General features: G+C 39.7%; 1 protein-coding gene across 14 annotated transcripts in view; it reads left to right on the forward strand.

The window, feature by feature from the left end:
• The window catches only part of WNK2 (WNK lysine deficient protein kinase 2), a 108768-nt gene that overhangs the window by 72433 nt on the left and 17578 nt on the right, over nt 1-18757 (forward strand). For 10 of the 14 annotated variants that reach the window (XM_081185206.1, XM_081185202.1, XM_081185196.1 and 7 more), the window contains 8 exons: nt 132-204; nt 2631-2686; nt 3182-3798; nt 6252-6466; nt 10511-10726; nt 11709-11807; nt 16463-16507; nt 18198-18457. In XM_081185206.1, the coding sequence (XP_081041332.1) occupies nt 132-204; nt 2631-2686; nt 3182-3798; nt 6252-6466; nt 10511-10726; nt 11709-11807; nt 16463-16507; nt 18198-18457 (1581 nt within the window). Of the gene's footprint in view, nt 1-131; nt 205-2630; nt 2687-3181; nt 3799-6251; nt 6467-10510; nt 10727-11708; nt 11808-16462; nt 16508-18197; nt 18730-18757 lie in introns of those variants that run through there. The other 4 variants (XR_014005588.1, XM_081185199.1, XM_081185204.1 and 1 more) reach the window with 4 other exon arrangements.

Here is an 18757-nt window from a genome sequence, read left to right on the forward strand (position 1 = left end):
GCAGGTTACTGGTGTGTGATATACCTGTTTATGAAATAAGCTTGAGAGACGATGCATACATATTTCTATGTAAATCAAACATTCTGCTTTCTTTTGAAAGGTTAATTTGTATTATGGTCCTTTTATTAAAGGTGAGAAAAGCAGAAGTTACTTCTACCAGCATCCAGCCCTCAGAAATAACTCATGGATCAACAAGCAGAGCAGGTAGCATCAATGAATTTAATGTCTATTCTTCCTAATAGATACTCTTCAGACCAACTAACATCAATGACTGGCAATAATTCTAGGAATCAAATTATGTGCAGTTGGGAATGTTCCTTCAGATATAGCTTCAGCAACTACATCAGAAACTTAAATATTTGCCTTTATTCATATGTAACTACTTACTAGTTATGCATAAGGATATGTTATAATATATCTAAATTTTTAACATATGATACAAAATATGGTACATTTAAACCCAGTTTGGATAATACTTGCCCCAACATGTAATGTGTGAATGAGATCACATTAATTTGACCACATGGCCTGGGCCGATAAACATTATATTTTATATGTATATATACCCTATCCAAATTTGGCATAGATCTAGCTGCTATACAAGTCTTGTTCTACACATAGACAGAAGGTAGGGAAAAGTATTTCCAAATATACTGAGGAGTGCACTCATCCCACCTCCCATTTATTTATTTATTTATTTATTTATTTATTTATTTATTTATTTATTTATGAGAAGGAAGTCATGGCTTTTAATAAAAAAATCACATTGGGTGTTTTTGCAGATAACTGAGTGCCTTTTAAAGGGTTTTGTTTTAGTACCACTTAGAATCTGAAAGATATTGACTGATATTTCCATGCAGAATCTCAATCAAATAGAGAAATGTTTTTCTTGCTATTAACTGAACTGCATTCTTGTGCATCCTAACTCCTTTCTGGGAGCAACAGGGTGAATAGAACAGCAGAACTACAGGCACATCAGAAACCTTGCCACTTGCACAGGTCAAGGCAGAAGGTAGAGGGGAACATAATCCCCCCCTTTTTTGCTGTACCAGATCTCTGGCAGCTGGACCCTTAGGATCCAGCAGATTCTTGGCCAGACCAACTCTGCTCCCAGCACGGTGCTGTTTGATCCCCTGTTTCAGCTATTGCTGGTAGGAACACCATCAGTTGTAGTATTGACTCTGCCATGCTTTCTGCAGCTGTAGCTCAGGCCTCTGCAGAGGCAGAGATCCTACCCCCTGCCTGCTGATGAAACACCCACTAGCTCCTAATCCCTTAAAGTATCATGGACTGAGGATTAAGATTGCACCTTTATTCTTTCAAATATAATTATGTTTTAAAAGGAGGCAAGCATTACACAATGTTATTAATTCAGGCCAAAAAAATCATCATTATCATCAACAACAACAACAGCCAGTATCAACCTGTCACAATAGCAAAGAAAATATTTAAGGAAAAAATCATAGACATCTTTATACAGAATCTGATTGAGATTTCCGGTTGCCAAATTACCTGACCTGTGTACATATATACCTCTGACCTTTCTAAGGAGTCTTAATGTGGCCGGAGGTGGCATGTGCAGACTGCATGACCATCTATGATCTGCAAAACTTTCCCAGTATGAACTAGATGCTATAGCGTAGATGCAAAAGGTGGAGGTTTGAACATATATACCTATTGTGTTCAAAGTCAGTCCACCCTCATATTTTGAAATCTAGAATACTGAAAGTAATTTGTCATGGACTGGGAGGAGGTAAAATGTGTAGATGCAGCCTAATCTGCTGAGGAGCTATACGTATTAAACTCACCATGGGCACATCTCCTTCCTTTAGACCTTGCTTCCATAGGGCGAATGCATGAAAAAGCAAGGACAATTATTGCACATATAATATTGGAATCAAGCCTACAATTCAAGCTTACACATGTTGGATGTTTTTGCATGTAAGCTCTAGTGCAAATCAAACACCCACAGATCAGACACTGGGGCTGATCATGTGCTCACTGTGGGTGGGGCAAGCAGCTGTGATCTCATTCCTTTATCACATATATTCAATTGCACTGCCCAGGGAGCCCTTTTAAGGACCAAAATATAGGGTATAAAAGGTTTTATAAGGAAAAGGCTTATCAGAGCTGTTAAGCATATCCATTGCGTGCAGATAAACATCCAATTCTTTCCATTAAAGCCTTCTTAATCTTTTTCATTCAATTCTGCAGAGAAATGTGGGAATGGCCAGTTCATTACACTGAACTTGTGTCTGAATATTCAAAGGTGGGGGGGGGGGGAGAGCTCCTGTTCTTAGCTCTTGCTTGCAGATTTCCCACGGGCATCTAGTTGGTCACTTGTGAGAACAGAATGCTGGATCCGATGGGCCAGCAGGCTCTTCTTTATAGTCTTACATCATGAATGTTGGGATGGTTTCAAAACTTGTATCTGCCATCATAATTTACATTGTGTTCTATAGACATGAGCTGTAATCTTGCACATTGCTATGACCCATTGACACAGGGATTTCAGCCTTGTGCAGCATCTATGCACGATACCATTAAGCTACGTGTGCGTTGTGTGTGCTTTTTAAATAAACATGTCTGCTCATATGTGTGTCCATTTTTGTTTCCAATGCATTAAACAGGACAAGCTGCAAACATTACTTCCGCTTCTGTTGGCACACCATCAGGACTCCCTCAGGTATTCTGAACTTACAATTTACCTGTGTATTGTTTTCCTTTCTACACTGTCATATCATTCTTAAAGCACTTGGTGTTAAAGCACCTGCTTTACATACAGGAAGTCCCAAATTCAATCTCTCCCATATCAAGATAGGGTTGGAAAAGACTCCTGCTAGATACCCTGAGTTGCTGCCAGTCAGTATACAGAAATTGACAAATGATCTGGCACACCACAAGGCAGCTTTCCGTGTTCTGGTGTAGTAATCAAAACTAGGGCTGGTGACAGAGGGTTGTCTCCAGTGCTGCACAAGCCACTCACCCTTTCTCTGCACCCACAGATCTGACTCAGAGGGTCCCCAATCATTGAGCAGATTTTGAGGGTGTGTGGTAGGCTGGCGGGGGAAGAGGAAAGTGAAGTTCTGTTGCATAAGTGGAAGTCCATTACACAAGTAACAGCAGCATTAGATACAACCCATGTTCTCCAACTAGACCATGTTCTTGTATGTTACTTCAGGTTGCTCAGAAAGATGCTTCTAAGAGGAGTGAAAAGGAAAATACTGCGCCGTTACTTGAAGAGAAAAGTAAATCTGAAAAGGATGACTCTGTGGACTCAAGCTGTAGTGAGAAACAAGCTGAAACACACGACAGCACACCAGCAAAAACTATTGGCAGATTTTCAGTGGTCAGTACACAGGATGAGTTAACTTTACCACCTGTGCATTCCTTGAGATACTCTGCACCACCAGATGTTTATCTAGATGATCAACCTTCTAGCCCTGATATGAAGACTTCTTTGCGGCGTGTGCAGACAGCATCCTCTATCGATGTACTTTGTGGTCAGGATTCTAGTGATTCTGGCGATGAATCTCTTCAAAGGAAACCATCTGCAGCTCCACCATCACCACAGAGCAGTAGTGCAGGAAATGACTACGTGAAAAAGACCTCATCTTTTCTGCAAAAGTCTGGAAAGTCCAGTTCACAAGGCCTTGATTCTCCTAACGGTCATGGATCAAAAATCCCAACCATCAACATAACTTCTTTCCATTCACAATCGTCATATGTGAGCAGTGACAATGACTCGGAGTTTGAAGATGCAGACATGAAGAAAGAATTGCAGCACCTGAGGGAAAAGTATGTTTCATTTCCATCAGAATGTCTGGTGTCATTTTGTGCGTTTGTGATATTTTTACAGCATTTAATCCGTTTCTGTTTCTTTCCTGCGCGTTTATTACAAGTTGGAGTCGCTTGATATTCCAAGTAAATCAACTTCCTTCCTTTGGCCTAGTTCTCCTGAGCTGGCAGTCAAGTATCTGGACGGCATCACGTAAGGTTAAAGGTGAAGGACTGAGGTTGAAGGATGGCTTCAAAGGAGGATTAGACAAATACATGGAGGCTGTCAGTGGCTGCTAACACTGATGCCTATGTTCTACCTCTATTGTTAAGAGGCAGCATGCCTCTGAATACCAGTGGCTGGAATTCAGGAGAGGAGAGGGCTGTTGTGCTCAGGTCCTGCTTGCAGACTTCCCATGGGCATCTGGTTGGCGACTGTGAGAAATGGAGGGTGGACCCAGTGGCTGGTTTAGCAGGCTCTGGTTTATGTTCTTCAGTTGGAGCAGCTTATTCCCCTTCTCTTTATTTTATAGGTGTTTTCCATTGTTGAAGATAGAATTGTTATATGAACCTCACACTTAGTCTGAAGTGGTAGAGTCCCAACACAGTAAGAACTAGGCCTATATCAGAACATCTGAGAAGCAACAAGGTCATCATGATCCATGACACTTGTGGATGTTAGCTTAATATAAAGTAAACACAGTTTTTCTTTCCATTAACAGGACACGTCTACCAGCCCCCCCCACATGCCCCTAAAACTGTTCCTCCTTCTCTCACTATTCTGTTGCCCTCATCTAATTTCATGTGAAGCTTTGATCCTGTCCTCTTCTAAAACCACATAGCCATCTTCTTTGTCATTTCTCCTCCTTTCCATCCCAGTATCAGCCTACGCCTTTCATCTAACTCCTCCCCTTCTGTATTCATATATGCCACTGTTCACCCTATTTCTTATCCCAGTCTCCCTCTCCAATTTCTCTTCTGGCCTTTAACTCCTCCTTTTTGCGTATTTCAGCTTCCTTCTTACTTTGTTTCCTCCAACTCTGCTGTTGATCACATTACATTACATTTATTTAATTACTTAATTTCTACACCACCCTTTCTCCCAACGGTGGCCACCTTCAGCATTTCACTAATGCTCCTTTCACCCAAATCACCAGTAATTTACTTGTGGAGGAAGGGAGGATGCTCAGGAAAGCTTTGCACACCTATTTCTTGTCCAACAGCTGCCCAACAGCCCTGCAGTGCTGCCAGCTGGGTTTTACTATTCTGTTGTTGCTACCAGTACTACCCTGTTTTGGTCGCCTACAGCCACAGAAAAGGAGGAGCAACCAGGACTATTCAATTAGTTGTTCAATCCTGGCATCCTGGACCAGTGCACCTCCAGCTAATCCACCGCTATTTCTTACCATGACTACTGCAACCTTCTCCTGTTTGGTTTTCCATTTTCTTAACTTGGTCCCCTCACCTCTATTCCACACTCTTTCAAAATAATTCACCCTTTTCATTGCTCTTCTCATGTGTCATTCCTTTTTAAAGCTCTGCACTGGCTTCCTGTCTACTCCTGCATCATGCACAAGCTTTTCAGTATTAACTTTTAATAGCCTTCGTGGTCATGCCTCCTTTTCTTTTCCTACACAGGATTTTGTGTGTGTGTCTGAGGTGGTATCATATGACTGGTTTTCTATTGAAATATTTGCTTAACTCAGAGTTTGGGATATATCTCATGCAGTGTGCATGAAAAAGACTGCCTGTGATCCTAATGTGGATACTATGTACAAATTATATATTAGGCATATGCTCTCTCGGTGGGTGGGTGGGTGGGTGTTTTACGCACACGCACGCACACACATGCACAGAGCCTTCTGGATCAGGCAAATGACCCATCTAGTGCAGAATCCTGTTCTTACAGCTGCCAAACAGAAGCCTGTGGGAAACCTGCAGGCAGGATCCAAGCACGCCCCCCTCCTGTGGTTTCCAGCAACAAGTATTCAAGAGCATTGCTGCCTGCAACTGTGGAGGCAGAGCAGAGCCATCATGGCTAGTAACATCCCATAGCCTTCTCCTACTTAAATCTGTCTAATCCTCTTTCAAAACCATCCAGCTTGGTGACCATCGCTGTTGGAGTGAGTCCCATTGTTCAGCTGTGTGCCGCGTGAAGAAGGCATTTATTTTCTCTGTCCTGAATCTTCCAACATTCAGCTTCATCAGTAGTCCATGAGTTCTTGTGTTATGAGAGAGGGAGGAAAACTTTTCTCTATGTACTTTCTGCATCATTTTATAAATGTCTATCAGGCCACCTCTTATTCACCTTTTCTCTAAACTAAAAAGTTGCAACCTTTCTTCATAGGGGAGTTGCTCCATCCCCTTGATTATTTTCGTTGCCCTTTTCCGAACCTTTTCCAACACACACACACACACACACACACTTAAGCAGCACTTTGAATTTGATGTAACAACCTGTTTCTGTTCTTCAGACACATGAAAGAAATTACTGAGCTGCAGACTCAGCAGAAGAAAGAAATAGAAGCCCTGTACATCCGACTGGGGAAGCCTTTACCACCAAATATCGGGTTCCTTCATTCTGCCCCGCCAACTGGCCGTCGACGAAGAACCAGCAAGAGCAAATTAAAAACTGGGAAATTAATAAATCCTGTTGTTCAACAGCTCAAAACAACAACATCCAGTACAAGTACGTGCATCAGATAACTTTCTCCTATGAGTAACTTTACCAGTGCTATCCTTTTGCTGCCACATGTTTATGAAGTGCACATGATGTGTGGTGAAAAGCATCTGTGTCAGTTTTACATTTGCATTGTTCTCGCAGAGAGACTCAAGATTTCAAATTGAGGACTGTTTTGTAAGGCAGTGGGTTTTTTGTTTTTGTTTTTACATTTGCACTATTTGACCCCAGAACAAACGAAGGCCTGTTAAAATGGATTTACTTAAATTGACCTTTAGCACATTTTCCTGTTGCGTAAATTAACACGTAAATCCAGCACTGAAGCAACATTAAACACCACCGCAGCAACAGCATACGGAAACATTTGTAAAACCTTATTTCTAGGTATAAGACTGTGTCTTGATTAGAAAATGGTATTCTTCTGCCTGGTTGCAGCTTAGTCTCTATGGTCTGAACATGATCCAGCTCAGTATTGGGGAAGCACCAGGCCCGATAGAGTTCTGCTTATGTCTTTCTTCCCCTTGGCACACCAAGCCATTAGTAGGCATGGGAAGGGTGGCATGCACAGAAGAAGCATGACATTCAAGTTCCTCCACATGTGGCTGTACCTATATAGGATATATCTATATTAACATCAGTAATAGCAAAACACCATTTTTTTGTTAAAAGAAATAATGGGGGGGGGACCACCCTAATTCTCATAATGCACTTTAAAACCCTACAGACTGTTTTATGATTTAGTTGCTTTTTGTTTCTGTTGGGTGGTATCCAACTATTTTTTACACAAAATAGACCCACTGATATGAATGAACATGACCACATTATGTGCATTAATTTCAGTAGTTGCGGGTCCAGGCATTGTGCTCCCCGTTCCCCAACCTCAGATAAATAAAAGACCACTGAGACTGGGTTTGGATCGAAACAGGCCACAACTTTATTGAATACAGATGAAAGAGGTTTGGCTTGGGCATGGGACAATCAAAATACTTCCGGCCCGCCCACTGGAAGTTACACATAGGTCAATCCAGGCAGGGGTTCCTAAGACTTACATCAAATAGGGTGACCCCCAAATCCCTTTAACGGGTTACCCCAGCGTTTGGAGCAGCAGGCAGAAACTACAACCCCCTCTCCATCCAAGACAAAGGATTGTCCCAATGCCCAACTCAGTTGCGACGATTGCTATGAGGTAGGCAAAACCACCAGGTTGGAGCCAATTTGCCCGGTGGACAAAGTCCTACCCAGCCCCATAAAATGGCGACCACAGCAAAGTCCTTGACTATCAACTTGAACCAAGGGTGAGGAATCCGATGAGGGAAAAGCAGGTAGGGCCCCAGGTGTGGGCCGTTTAAATGGCCAGGGAGCGGACCCAAGGGAAGCCTTCCCGCTCCACCCGCTCCACCCCCTCGCCAAGCCCATGTCCTAGCATGCATCCCCATTCACCAAACCGGGATGCAGGCCAGGATCTGGCTCCTGATAGGCGGCTCAGGCTTACGCCCATGCCACCTATCAGGAAGGGGCACTGATGTTAGGATTCTCTCATCAGGGGGCCTGGTGGAACTTCTGCTGTCCTTCAACACCGCCTCACCGAAAGGATGAGTGGACTTGGAACTCAATGTAGTGCTGAGGAGATTGCTGATAGAATGCAGTCCTCCACACCTCACACTGTTCTGTGGAATCTTCCAAGAGTAGATTTGAGGGAGGGGTGTGGGGTATGGGAGCCAAGCCCCCTTGCACTGGCTTCTCCTAGTGGAATGGGGTAGATGACATACCTTTTTAACATTTGTTTTATTATTTCTGTATACCAGGCTGAAGATATGATGGGTGATATTAAAAAGCACCTTTTAAATTGCATGTTCCCACCTCTGATTTTTGTATGCCCAAAAGGAAGTATGGGCTACCCTTGGAAATCGCCCACTTCCTGCAGTCTTTGCTGTAGCTGATGTGGGGCATCTTCCCTACAACCTTTGCATAGAAAATGCTGTAGCATTTTTCTATACTAAGTTATGAACTTTTTGTGTTTGAAACTTGTTTACATGGGGATTTTTTGCTTCCATCCCATAGGTTTCCAACCACTGTCAGCAGTTTTAAAGTAAATTGGGGCAGAGGGAAAGAATCCTTGTAAAACTCTTTAATTTCTTCATTACCACGCCTACTCATTGCGTAAAAGTTGATAGGTGAAGACCATCTTTTTTCCCTAATCTCTGTTCTCCAGAAAATGGGACAATGAAATTCAGTATTTTAATTTTTATTTCTGACTAATTTCTACTTAAATGTGAAGGCCATTGTAGTTCCTGGAGAAAGGGAGGACGGGTTTTGCTCAGCCATTCCATCTGATAGAGTGGCTCAATCTTGCACTGTTTATCTGAAATGATTCCTTTCAGTCTTCCCCCCAACTGCCCTCAACCCAGGTGAGCAGTATTGCTTTTTTCCTCACAATGCAGAAGTGCAGTTTCATCTCTGCCCTTTATCCAGTTTCTTCTTCTTTTAGGGTTATTCATTCATAGGATGTTGGGAAATGAAGCAAGCTTCTTCAGGGAAGTGATGGTCTCTCCTTTCCCTGGAGATCATTTTAAGAGAAGGCCAGATGAGTTCCTGTGAAAATGGGTTTAAGTTTGGGTGGCTGGGGGGGGGGGGTGAATTCCGCCCAGACTCTGGATGGACTAAGACTTTAATCCTTTATGTACCTACTTGGGAGTGAATCCCATTGCATAAACTTTTAGTTATTTCTGAGTGGTCATGCGTAGGACGAGGCCACGAGTAACTCTTTCAAGTCTCTTAAAAAATCCAGACAATAACAACATTGTTTTGTGTCCCCATTTTACGTGCCCATTGGGGTTTTCATCTTGTGTTTCCCAAACAGCAGTCTTTCACAAACACATACATACACCAGATTTCTAAAATACACTTTTTAAAAAATAGTTTGGATATGGCAATGGAAAAGTCCTGAAAAACCTTTGCCATCACCTAATGTAGCTCTCAGTCATGGCATCCATCAATAATCCTATGTAGGTCTACTCAGATGTAAAATCTCACTGCATTCAGTGGTGTTAGTCAGCATACAAACATAGCTTATGTCCAAAAAATGTAAAATGGGGTGGCTCTGCAAATTTTGTTGGACCAACTTCTATTGTTTACAGCCAGCATGACCACATGACCACTCGCCTGACCCATTGACAACTTAATCACTGCTGTTTACTAGAAGGTGGTGCCAGGGAGAGGTGGTAGGAAGGTCAGCATGGTGCAAACACTAGATTGGTTATGCTGGTGTGTTTGCATTGTGCCAAACTTCCCACCTCCTCACCTTCTCCTTCTTGGTAAGGAGAAGTGATTCAGCTGTTGGGAGATCAGGTGAGTACCACTATGCCACCCACTACTGGTCAGGCATCATAGGAATTGTAGTCCAAGGATATCTGTAGGCCCATAGCTTAGCTAAAGGCCCATAGCTTAGCTTAGCTATGGGCCTATTGTACAGCTACTGTTTTAAAGCTACTTTATTGTAAAGCTGCTGTCAGTTTTATTTCATATTACAGTGGTGCCTCGCAAGACGAAAATAATCAGTTCTGTGATTCTCTTCATCTAGCGGTTTTTTCGTCTTGCGAAGCAAGCCCATTGACGGATTAGCGCTATTAGCGGCTTTTAGCGGCTTATCGGCTTATTGGATCAGCTGATAAGCGGCTTAGCGGCATAGAAAAAGGGGGGGAGGAAAAAAACCCCACAGGAACTCGCAAGACATTCTCGTCTTGCAAAGCAAGCCCATAGGAGATTCGTTTTGCGAAGCACCTCCAAAACGGAAAACTCTTTCGTCTAGCGAGTTTTCCGTCTTGCGAGGCATTCGTCTTGCGGGGCACCACTGTATATTGGCATCAACACTTGCAAACTGAACAGCAGGTTGGTTACCTGCAGTTGGAAGTGTTTCAACTGTGCAGCTTCATGCAGCTGTAGATTTCTTGCACTGCCTCAAAATATTTGAAGCGTTCTTCAGTAATGACCTGCTAGTTGGCAGCCAATCTTATTTCTTGGCGTTTGGTGATTTTTGCATGTATCCTTTTTTAGGTAGTGTATCAGACTGCAAAGACACTCTGGCTAAAGAAAATGCTAAAGCTCAGACTGGTTCTACTGAAGCGGCAGCACTAACTTCGTCCACATCAGCCATACTTGGAAAGTCCGTTCAGACACAGCAACCCTGCTCTGTCAAGGCTTCCTTGTCCACTGACATCTGCTCTGGATTAGCTACTGAGGGAGGCGATGCCCATGAAAATTCTGCCCAAGGTGATTCTATATACTTGGGGTCATCATTCCTTCTATACTGAAATTAGCAATTATTTCAACATTAAAAGTGAATTTGTATGACGTTGGGAGTTGCAGGTTCAAACAGCTGCTCAGCGCACTGACTCGCAGTCTAAGCTACTTTATAGAGCGGTTAATAGGATAAATGTGATAAGAAAAGAAAGGGTCCTATAGTGATGATAACATTATTATAATGGGTCTTCAATTATCGTGAAATTGTAGATGTCCAAGTCATTAATGCATCTTTTGATAATGAGCAATATTTGAAAGGTTAGTACTGTAGTGTGTGAAAAATGAAGGTATCACATGTCTTAGATTCACATAATAGAAGAATTGCCAGTTTTCAAGGAATTGTACATCTTTTTTAAAAAAATAAGGAAATGGTCCTTTGTACATTTAAACAATTTGGTAGGAGGGAAAGGCTGGCTTATTTTTCTTTTGGTTCATATTCTTAGATCCAAATCTGGTTCAGAATTTTGTTCCTAAGACATTCTTTCATATTGGGCCTATGCAAATATAGCATGGGAGCAATTAAGCTTTTACCACCTTGCAAGTTAGTTCCGTTATTCTCATGGGTTTCTGGCTTCACTAGAAGATCTCTATCTCATTTGAGACACAGTTTCATATAATTGTAGTATTCGTATCTTGCAGTGCACAGTTCCATAGATTAGTCACGATATGTGTAGCAATATTTGTTGCAAAGTGTAATGATGATTAAAAAAACAATACTTTACTCAGTTCTGCATGTCCTGCCAAACTAATCCTACAAAGTATCTATTTTCTTCTGCTGTTATTTTTTGCATCCTTTTGCATATAGCCAATGAACTTACTCCTCTTTGGCAAGGCTAAAATGGAGATGTGGATGATAAACTAACAAAGCTGATATGACTGATGGTGACAACTGATCTCAGCTATTTGTACTTTATAAGTGTCTTTGTTTTCTTCCCTTTATATTCATTTGCAGGCTGGACGGTTTTCCACCAAACGTCTGAGAGAGTGACCTATAAATCTAGTAGCAAACCTCGTACCAGATTCCTCAGTGGACCTGTGTCTTTGTCCATCTGTTTGTATTTGTTCTTTTGTATTTTATCATAGCCCATCTTTCTTTTGTCCCCCTTTTTCCAAAACTCATTTTCATATATATATATCTAAAACGTTTGACCGGGTGTCCTTTTCCCCCCACCTAGACACTCTCTTTGATTTCCTTCTTTAAAAGTTAATCATCATTGACACTATTTTTATTTATTTATTTTTTATTTTTTTATTTCACGTGGAAAGCTTTTGTGCACTGCTTTTGGCTCATGCCTGGGTACCAAAAGCATGTGTGGAAGATCTCATAATTTATTCTATAGCCTTATGGCAAATCTTACCCTGGACATATCTTTTATGTGATTTTACGTTTAAGTAACTTTTAATTTCCAATGTGGCAGTTATAAATGTCTGCTGTCCCAGTTCCAGCGATACCAAAAAGAAATCCAACGTTCTGTAGACGAATGGTCTCTTTCACACATGTTTGGACTATGAAGACATGCATGTAGCAAGCTGACACAATACTAGAAGGTCACTGAAGGGTATAACTTCTGCACAAGGGCTGTATTCAAACAATATACAGTACTGTCTATATCCACCCTTTTTATTACTGTTACTATTATTATTATTTTATTTGTTCTATCCCTTGCATGTGGAAATGCTGAGAAATGCTCCTGCTAGTTTTTTTTAAAACATCTTTTATGAGCAGTATTTTCTCCCCACACACAAAATGTATACTTTGGGTTTCTTTAAGTGAATTTTGTTAAATGCAACTGTCGAGTTATTCTGCTACAAAGTGCAGTGTGGCTTTTATTGTTAACTCACCTAGCTGGAGCACTTTACTCGGTTGATTTTTACTATGACCTTACGTGACCTCAGAGATGAAGTCAATAAGCAGTTCATCAAAGCACAGAATATTTTTTAAAAGAAAAATTAAAGTTCTAATGGCACTCTAGAATGTTTCACTGATACAATGTTTGGATTGATTTCAAATAGCCGTACAACTAAAAGCAAGTAGATGTTTCCTTAATTGTACAAGTATACCAATTGGCAGTTCAATCAACTCTCACATATATTTAACTTTTTTAAAGCAGGTATCAATTATAAGGCAAATAGATTTTTTTACTGTGCAGTCAAGATACATTGTACTGATAAGGTGATCTAGACCTTTGTTACATGTAGTGCCAAAAAACAGGGACAGCGTTTTGGTAACTAAACATCCAGTTAATTCAGTGTTCATTTCCATTTGTATCAAACTTTTACCATTGGAACTATGCATTTTTTATCATTATTGAGGTGATGCAGATCAAAGGCACAAGACTACTCAAAATGCATCCTCCTTGATTCCCAAATAATTATATTTTTTTATTTTAAAGCTTCATTAATATTTAATTATAAAGGGCTGGTGAGAACTGATACATATAGAGATCAGCGTATGAAGCAAGTCACCTTAAACTTTAACAGTACTTTCAAGATCTAGAACTAATGGATAATATCCAACTAAGTTATATACATAATAGTTGATTTCAATGGGTCAGTTACAAGTATGATCAACATTGGATATTGCTAAGTGCTACTGAAATTTTCTGTATATAATTATTCTTGTTAACAATCTGGATGTGGTTGTAACTTTTTCTGTAGTCACAAGTAGTCAGAATAGTTCCATTTGTCTTCTACACTTTTGCTGTACACAACCCATTCTAATTTTAAACATTAAATGTTCTTAGCATTTGGTTCCATGACAGTAATGACAAAGATAACACACAACTTACATTCTTAAACTAGTCATTTTAACTACTCACATGAGCCCTCAATTTTTTAGCATGGTGATGCAATTCTTTAGCAAAGCATTCTAAAGGGAAAACAAATCAATTAATTGAATATGCTATCAGATGTTGTCATCTGGTTTGAAAGCAGAGAGTGGATGTGATCTGTTGGGTGAACTTTGCCATTTTTAATAAATCTTTTGCCCAAAGTTAGATGTTGTTAGACTGAATCTCACATATAATTTGACATCATCCGTTTCAAGTTATCTGGCTAGTATAGCAAAAAACAACTTCAATTTTGATGCCCAGGACACACAAGAGGATAATGGGGCCACCACAATATCTGACACCTTTCAGTTGTCCAACACAATGAATTGGTTACCTGATTTCTATTTCTATTTTATTTATTTATTTTAGAGCTTTCTACCTCATCAGTTCCCAGAGCAGTTAACAAAAGTTAAAACCAAAACAAAACAAAAGCATTAAAACGTACTGCATAAAAGCAGTTGACTTCATAGTCTAGAATGAAATGTTTCTCATTTTAGCTGGTCCTCACCTCCACCTGCACATGCATAAACATTGTTGAGCAAGCATCATATCGGATAATGAACTTCAACTTCCATTAAAATAAAAAGTAACTGTCTTGTCCCTCCCATTGTGGAGAAACACTTGGGCATGGTGGGCTAAGTCTTCTGAAATTTCATAGCATTTTAGCCCCTTGTCCAGTGACAACTTTTCCATTCTCCTCATGCTTCTTTCCCTTGAGCAAGACTAGTATGGCCACATTTCAGTTTTTTTAAAAAAGCCTTATGTGCATCTGGAGCAAAAAAAAATAAAAATTTTCCCCTATCTGAATTTTAATCTCCATAAAAAGAAAGTTCTCGGAAGTACAAAGTACTTTCCAGATTCCCCTCCGTACCGTGGGCTGAAGTGTTGCTTTTCTGTAGTACAAACTCTTTCCTTGCATTTTGCTGGGATGATATATTGGTTGATACTTCAACCAAAAAAAGGTTGACTTGTACTCTCCTTCTTCATTATATACATATCTGAAGGGCATGACAGAAACTCCATATACTGCCTTTTAGTGGGACTAAAGTGGTACCTTGAAATCGTGTCTAGAAAAATACCTAATTTTGGTGGCAGTTTGCATAGCAATAGAATTTTATTTATTTCTTTTAAAAGATGACAGATATTTTTAAAAATGTGTATCTAATGTACCTTTCTATTTACATTGTAATTCAGTTAAGCTGATGCATGGCAAGAAGAATTCTTATCATGCAGTTGATGTGAATTTTGATTCCTCTTGTCCGGGAAATAACATAACTTTGCATACAGTCACTGAGGGAAAATGGGAACATTCCCAAAGAAAGGGATGTCTTAACAGTTAATATGAATGAAAAAAATATTTTCAGTTTGTTTGATTAAAGATATCATCCTGTTGGTGCTGTTTGAAAGAGTTCTAGCCGAATCAAGCAGCTAATGTTACTTCCTAAAGAGAAAAGTGTTCCCCAACTCAAGAAAGTAATAGCTGGTCCAGCTCTGCCATGCCATGTTTATTTGGACAAAATATCTCTCTCACATCATAACTGAAAGTCCCTCTTCTTTACAGGGATGGGTTGTGGAGGTGTGAGGGATACATCTGTTGTGGGCATTCTATTCTTTACTTATTACACTTAAATTCAATATTGGTCATCATTCCTGAAGTAAAAATACTATTGTTGGCTTTCATACCCAGGGCATTTCTTGTCCCATTTCACATGCAGTATCGACAGATGTGGTGTAATCTAGCCTGGTTTTATTTTTCAGGCACAAAACACAATTTCTGACTTGTGTACAGTAGCATGTGGAGTCTGCTTGGAATACTTAATGACATTCAGCAAAATGCTAATTAAATGTTTCATATGGCTAAGAGAAATGTGCAGTAAGGGCCTCTCCCTAGTTTACAGTAGCATGAGGCTGCAGGTAAAGCAGGTAGGACTGTTTGGCAAGGCATGCTTTTGTTTAGCATGTCATCCAAACCTGGGCTGGTGGTTTAGTTCTCTCCAGGCAAACCATGAACTGTAACCAAGGTTTGTCCTAGAGTTGTAGCTCATGATTTGTCTGGGAAAGCGAAACCTTGAGCCCTGGTTGGAACAACCCACCAAGCCAGACCATGGCTTAGTTCAATGCAGTACAGCAGCAGAATGACTCAAACAACAACATGGCTTTGGTCTATCTGCTTAATATTAAGTTTTTTTTAAAAAAATAGTTTAAGGAATCTAGTAATTAAATAGATAGCAAATGATGCTCTTGTCAGAGTTCTCCCTTAGAAGTAACTATACTTAACATTTGGAAAATGAGCAGTACATCACTGAATGTATCATAGCATCTCACCAAGCTTTTGAAACTGATGAATTGGAATACCCCCAATAGATCTATTAGAATCCAGATGCATTTTGAACATATTATAGAGATTAGATGGCTCAGTATTTTGTATTTGGACACATAATTTGAACTGGATGGTCCTCAGCTCTGCAGAACTTTGTGGTCTTGTAAAAACAATATATAGCCGGCTTAGTTTTGCCTTTTTCTTAATATTTATTATTCATTAATTAATCAGATGAATATAGTTTTGAAGCACAATTAAAACAGGCACCAACATATTTTTTAAAATGTGCTTTTTAAAATTCACCTTCAGATTTATGCAGGTCCAAATAAAAACTGCATAGCATTTGTTTGGATAGCATCAAATTTCTGTAGGTTTTGAGCTGCCCAGTTATTTCTTCTTTTCACACCTGAACTGCTGACTTTCTGTCTGTTCCTTCTTGCATAATGGTTACTTTTTGTTGTTTAAAAATGCAGAAGATTTTCCATCAGACTTTTTTCTTTCCCCCCTTTTTAGTCTTGCCTAACTCTGTATGTCTTGTATCATTTTACCTTGTAGGGTCCACCCTGAAACGACTATGTCTAGGCAAAGATCACAGTAGTAGTAACTATCCCTCTCTCTTTTGTTTTTTGGGTTTTTGTTATTTCTTTCTGAGCATGAGCTGCTTTATTTAAATGTAATCTAGTGGTTTATTTAAACAACAGGCGTTGCATTCATGATCGTATTAAGTTAGGCTGCATCTGAATTAAGTGCAGGTATCCTTTTGGTAGCTTTGCATGCTGGTGATGCTTTGGGATGCCTGCATGCTGCAAGATGATCTTAATCTCAGTATGTACATGTGTGTATATGAGACAAAGCTGGGTAGTGTGCTCATCTAATATGTCAATTAACACTGCTTCTTTACAATGCTGTTTTGCTGCTGGTTGGCTAATGCAACCTAACACTTCCTCACACCTATTGAGATGCTTGAAGTACTGAATAGTTGCTGAGATTCAATCCTTGAAAAAAGAACTTACCTTTTCATGGGTTCGTTTTTTCAAAAGAACCTAAGAATTCACAAAAGTTTGGAGCACAATTATTTTTAAAGGAAGGTGCGAGTGTTCATTCGAACAAATCACTAATAGATTTACTTATAGCACACATCACAGTCTCCATGGCAGCAGAAATAAGATTATAGCACATTGGCTCATCATAAATAATGTCATTTCAATACAGCTTTGAACTTTTTTGCTTCAAATTGGTATTTTTAGGAATTAGAATTCAAATATTTTTCAAAAAACTAAAAAAAAGAATTCATTTTAGATTCACCTACCAAACAATATTAGAGACTGTTTCACTTTATGTTAGATATTGGTTTTATCATCTTGCTGTGAATAAATTGTAGTTCAACATTAGGTATCCGAGTTTCAGGATGTAAGTGAGATAATTGTTTCCACAGCCAAGCTACATTACAATACATTACTATATATTGGGTATATGTAGACACCATGTTTCTAATCCTCCAAATCATGGTTTGATGAATCAGTGACATGACATCTGACTGTTACTGTGTGTAATTTATTACCACAGCTGGTGCCTATAGGTATAGCACATTTATCTTTAAAAGTTTGTCATGCAAAATATTTTAACTGCTTTGTAAACTTGGAAAGATAAATGGAAAGAGAAACATGGGAGTTTTGTGGAAGCAAGAAGGTTTGGATGGCAGCAGATATACTCTTTCCTTGAGTCATTTAGGATTTCTGCAGAATCAGAATTATGTACATGAAGGATGGGATTTCACCAGCCTACACCGGAAAGAAAGAAAACTTGAATCCTTCTTATCAGCTTTTTTAGGAGGGTAATTGGGGTCCTGGATAGGAAATCTGTAAATCCCAAACCAATCATGGTGTTGGTTATTAAAGTGGAGCCAATTATGATTGTGCAGAGCACGAGTAACATATCCCTGATATCTGTGTCATCTTTAGGCTATCCATATTTCCTTTTCTATTCTTCTCTCCTCTGTCAATTCCAGTGGATTTGCATAAAGACATAATCACCAATATTTAAATTTTTTTGGATGAAAAATTTATTTACAGTGCCATTTTGAAAGCTGCACCTAACTGGTGAAATGCATATCATTTCTTAAACCATTTTTGAAGCAAAAAAAGTTCTTCAGGAGAAGCAGCTGGGTGAAAACCAGATAGTTGTGTGGTTGTAGAACTGTTGTGCGATGAAGTAAACAAAAGCAAAAGTGGAATGTAGTACGGCTTTGTTGATGCGTGCAGCTGATTCTTATCTTTCTGTGGCATCTTAGGATCCTCGACAAACAGCCTTGTAGCATATCCGGACCCTCTACCACAAACAACGCTGCAAGTACAAGTACAAGCCAACAACAGCAACAACAAGAAAGGAACTTTCACAGATGATCTCCACAAACTGGTGGATCAATGGACAAGCAAAACCGTGGGAGCTGTGCAGGCGAAACCATCCTTAAATCAACTTAAGCAGAACCAAAAGCGGCAAGACATGGAGCCAAAGGCTAACCCCATGCAGACACAGAATGAGACGTGTGGAGTAAGTGGCACTCCTTGAAGAGCGTTACCTTTTACTTTGTGTCTGAAAGAGATTGCAGAGCTGGTGTTTGGAGGACATAAGCTTAAGGAGCATATTCCATATAAATATCCATTTCACTTCATTAACTATTAAAAATAGCTTAAGAATTTTTATCTACTTGGACTTCATCTTGACACTGTTTGGTTCAGTATATAACTTTTTACAAATGGAGAATTGTGACAAAATGAAGAATACGAATGGAGAATAGTTGATACACAGCAATACATTTACTGGTAATCAAATGTTGCTTTGTCTTAAAAC

The sequence above is a fragment of the Podarcis bocagei genome (assembly GCF_964188305.1).
Source record: "Podarcis bocagei genome assembly, chromosome: 2".
Taxonomy (NCBI): domain Eukaryota; kingdom Metazoa; phylum Chordata; class Lepidosauria; order Squamata; family Lacertidae; genus Podarcis; species Podarcis bocagei.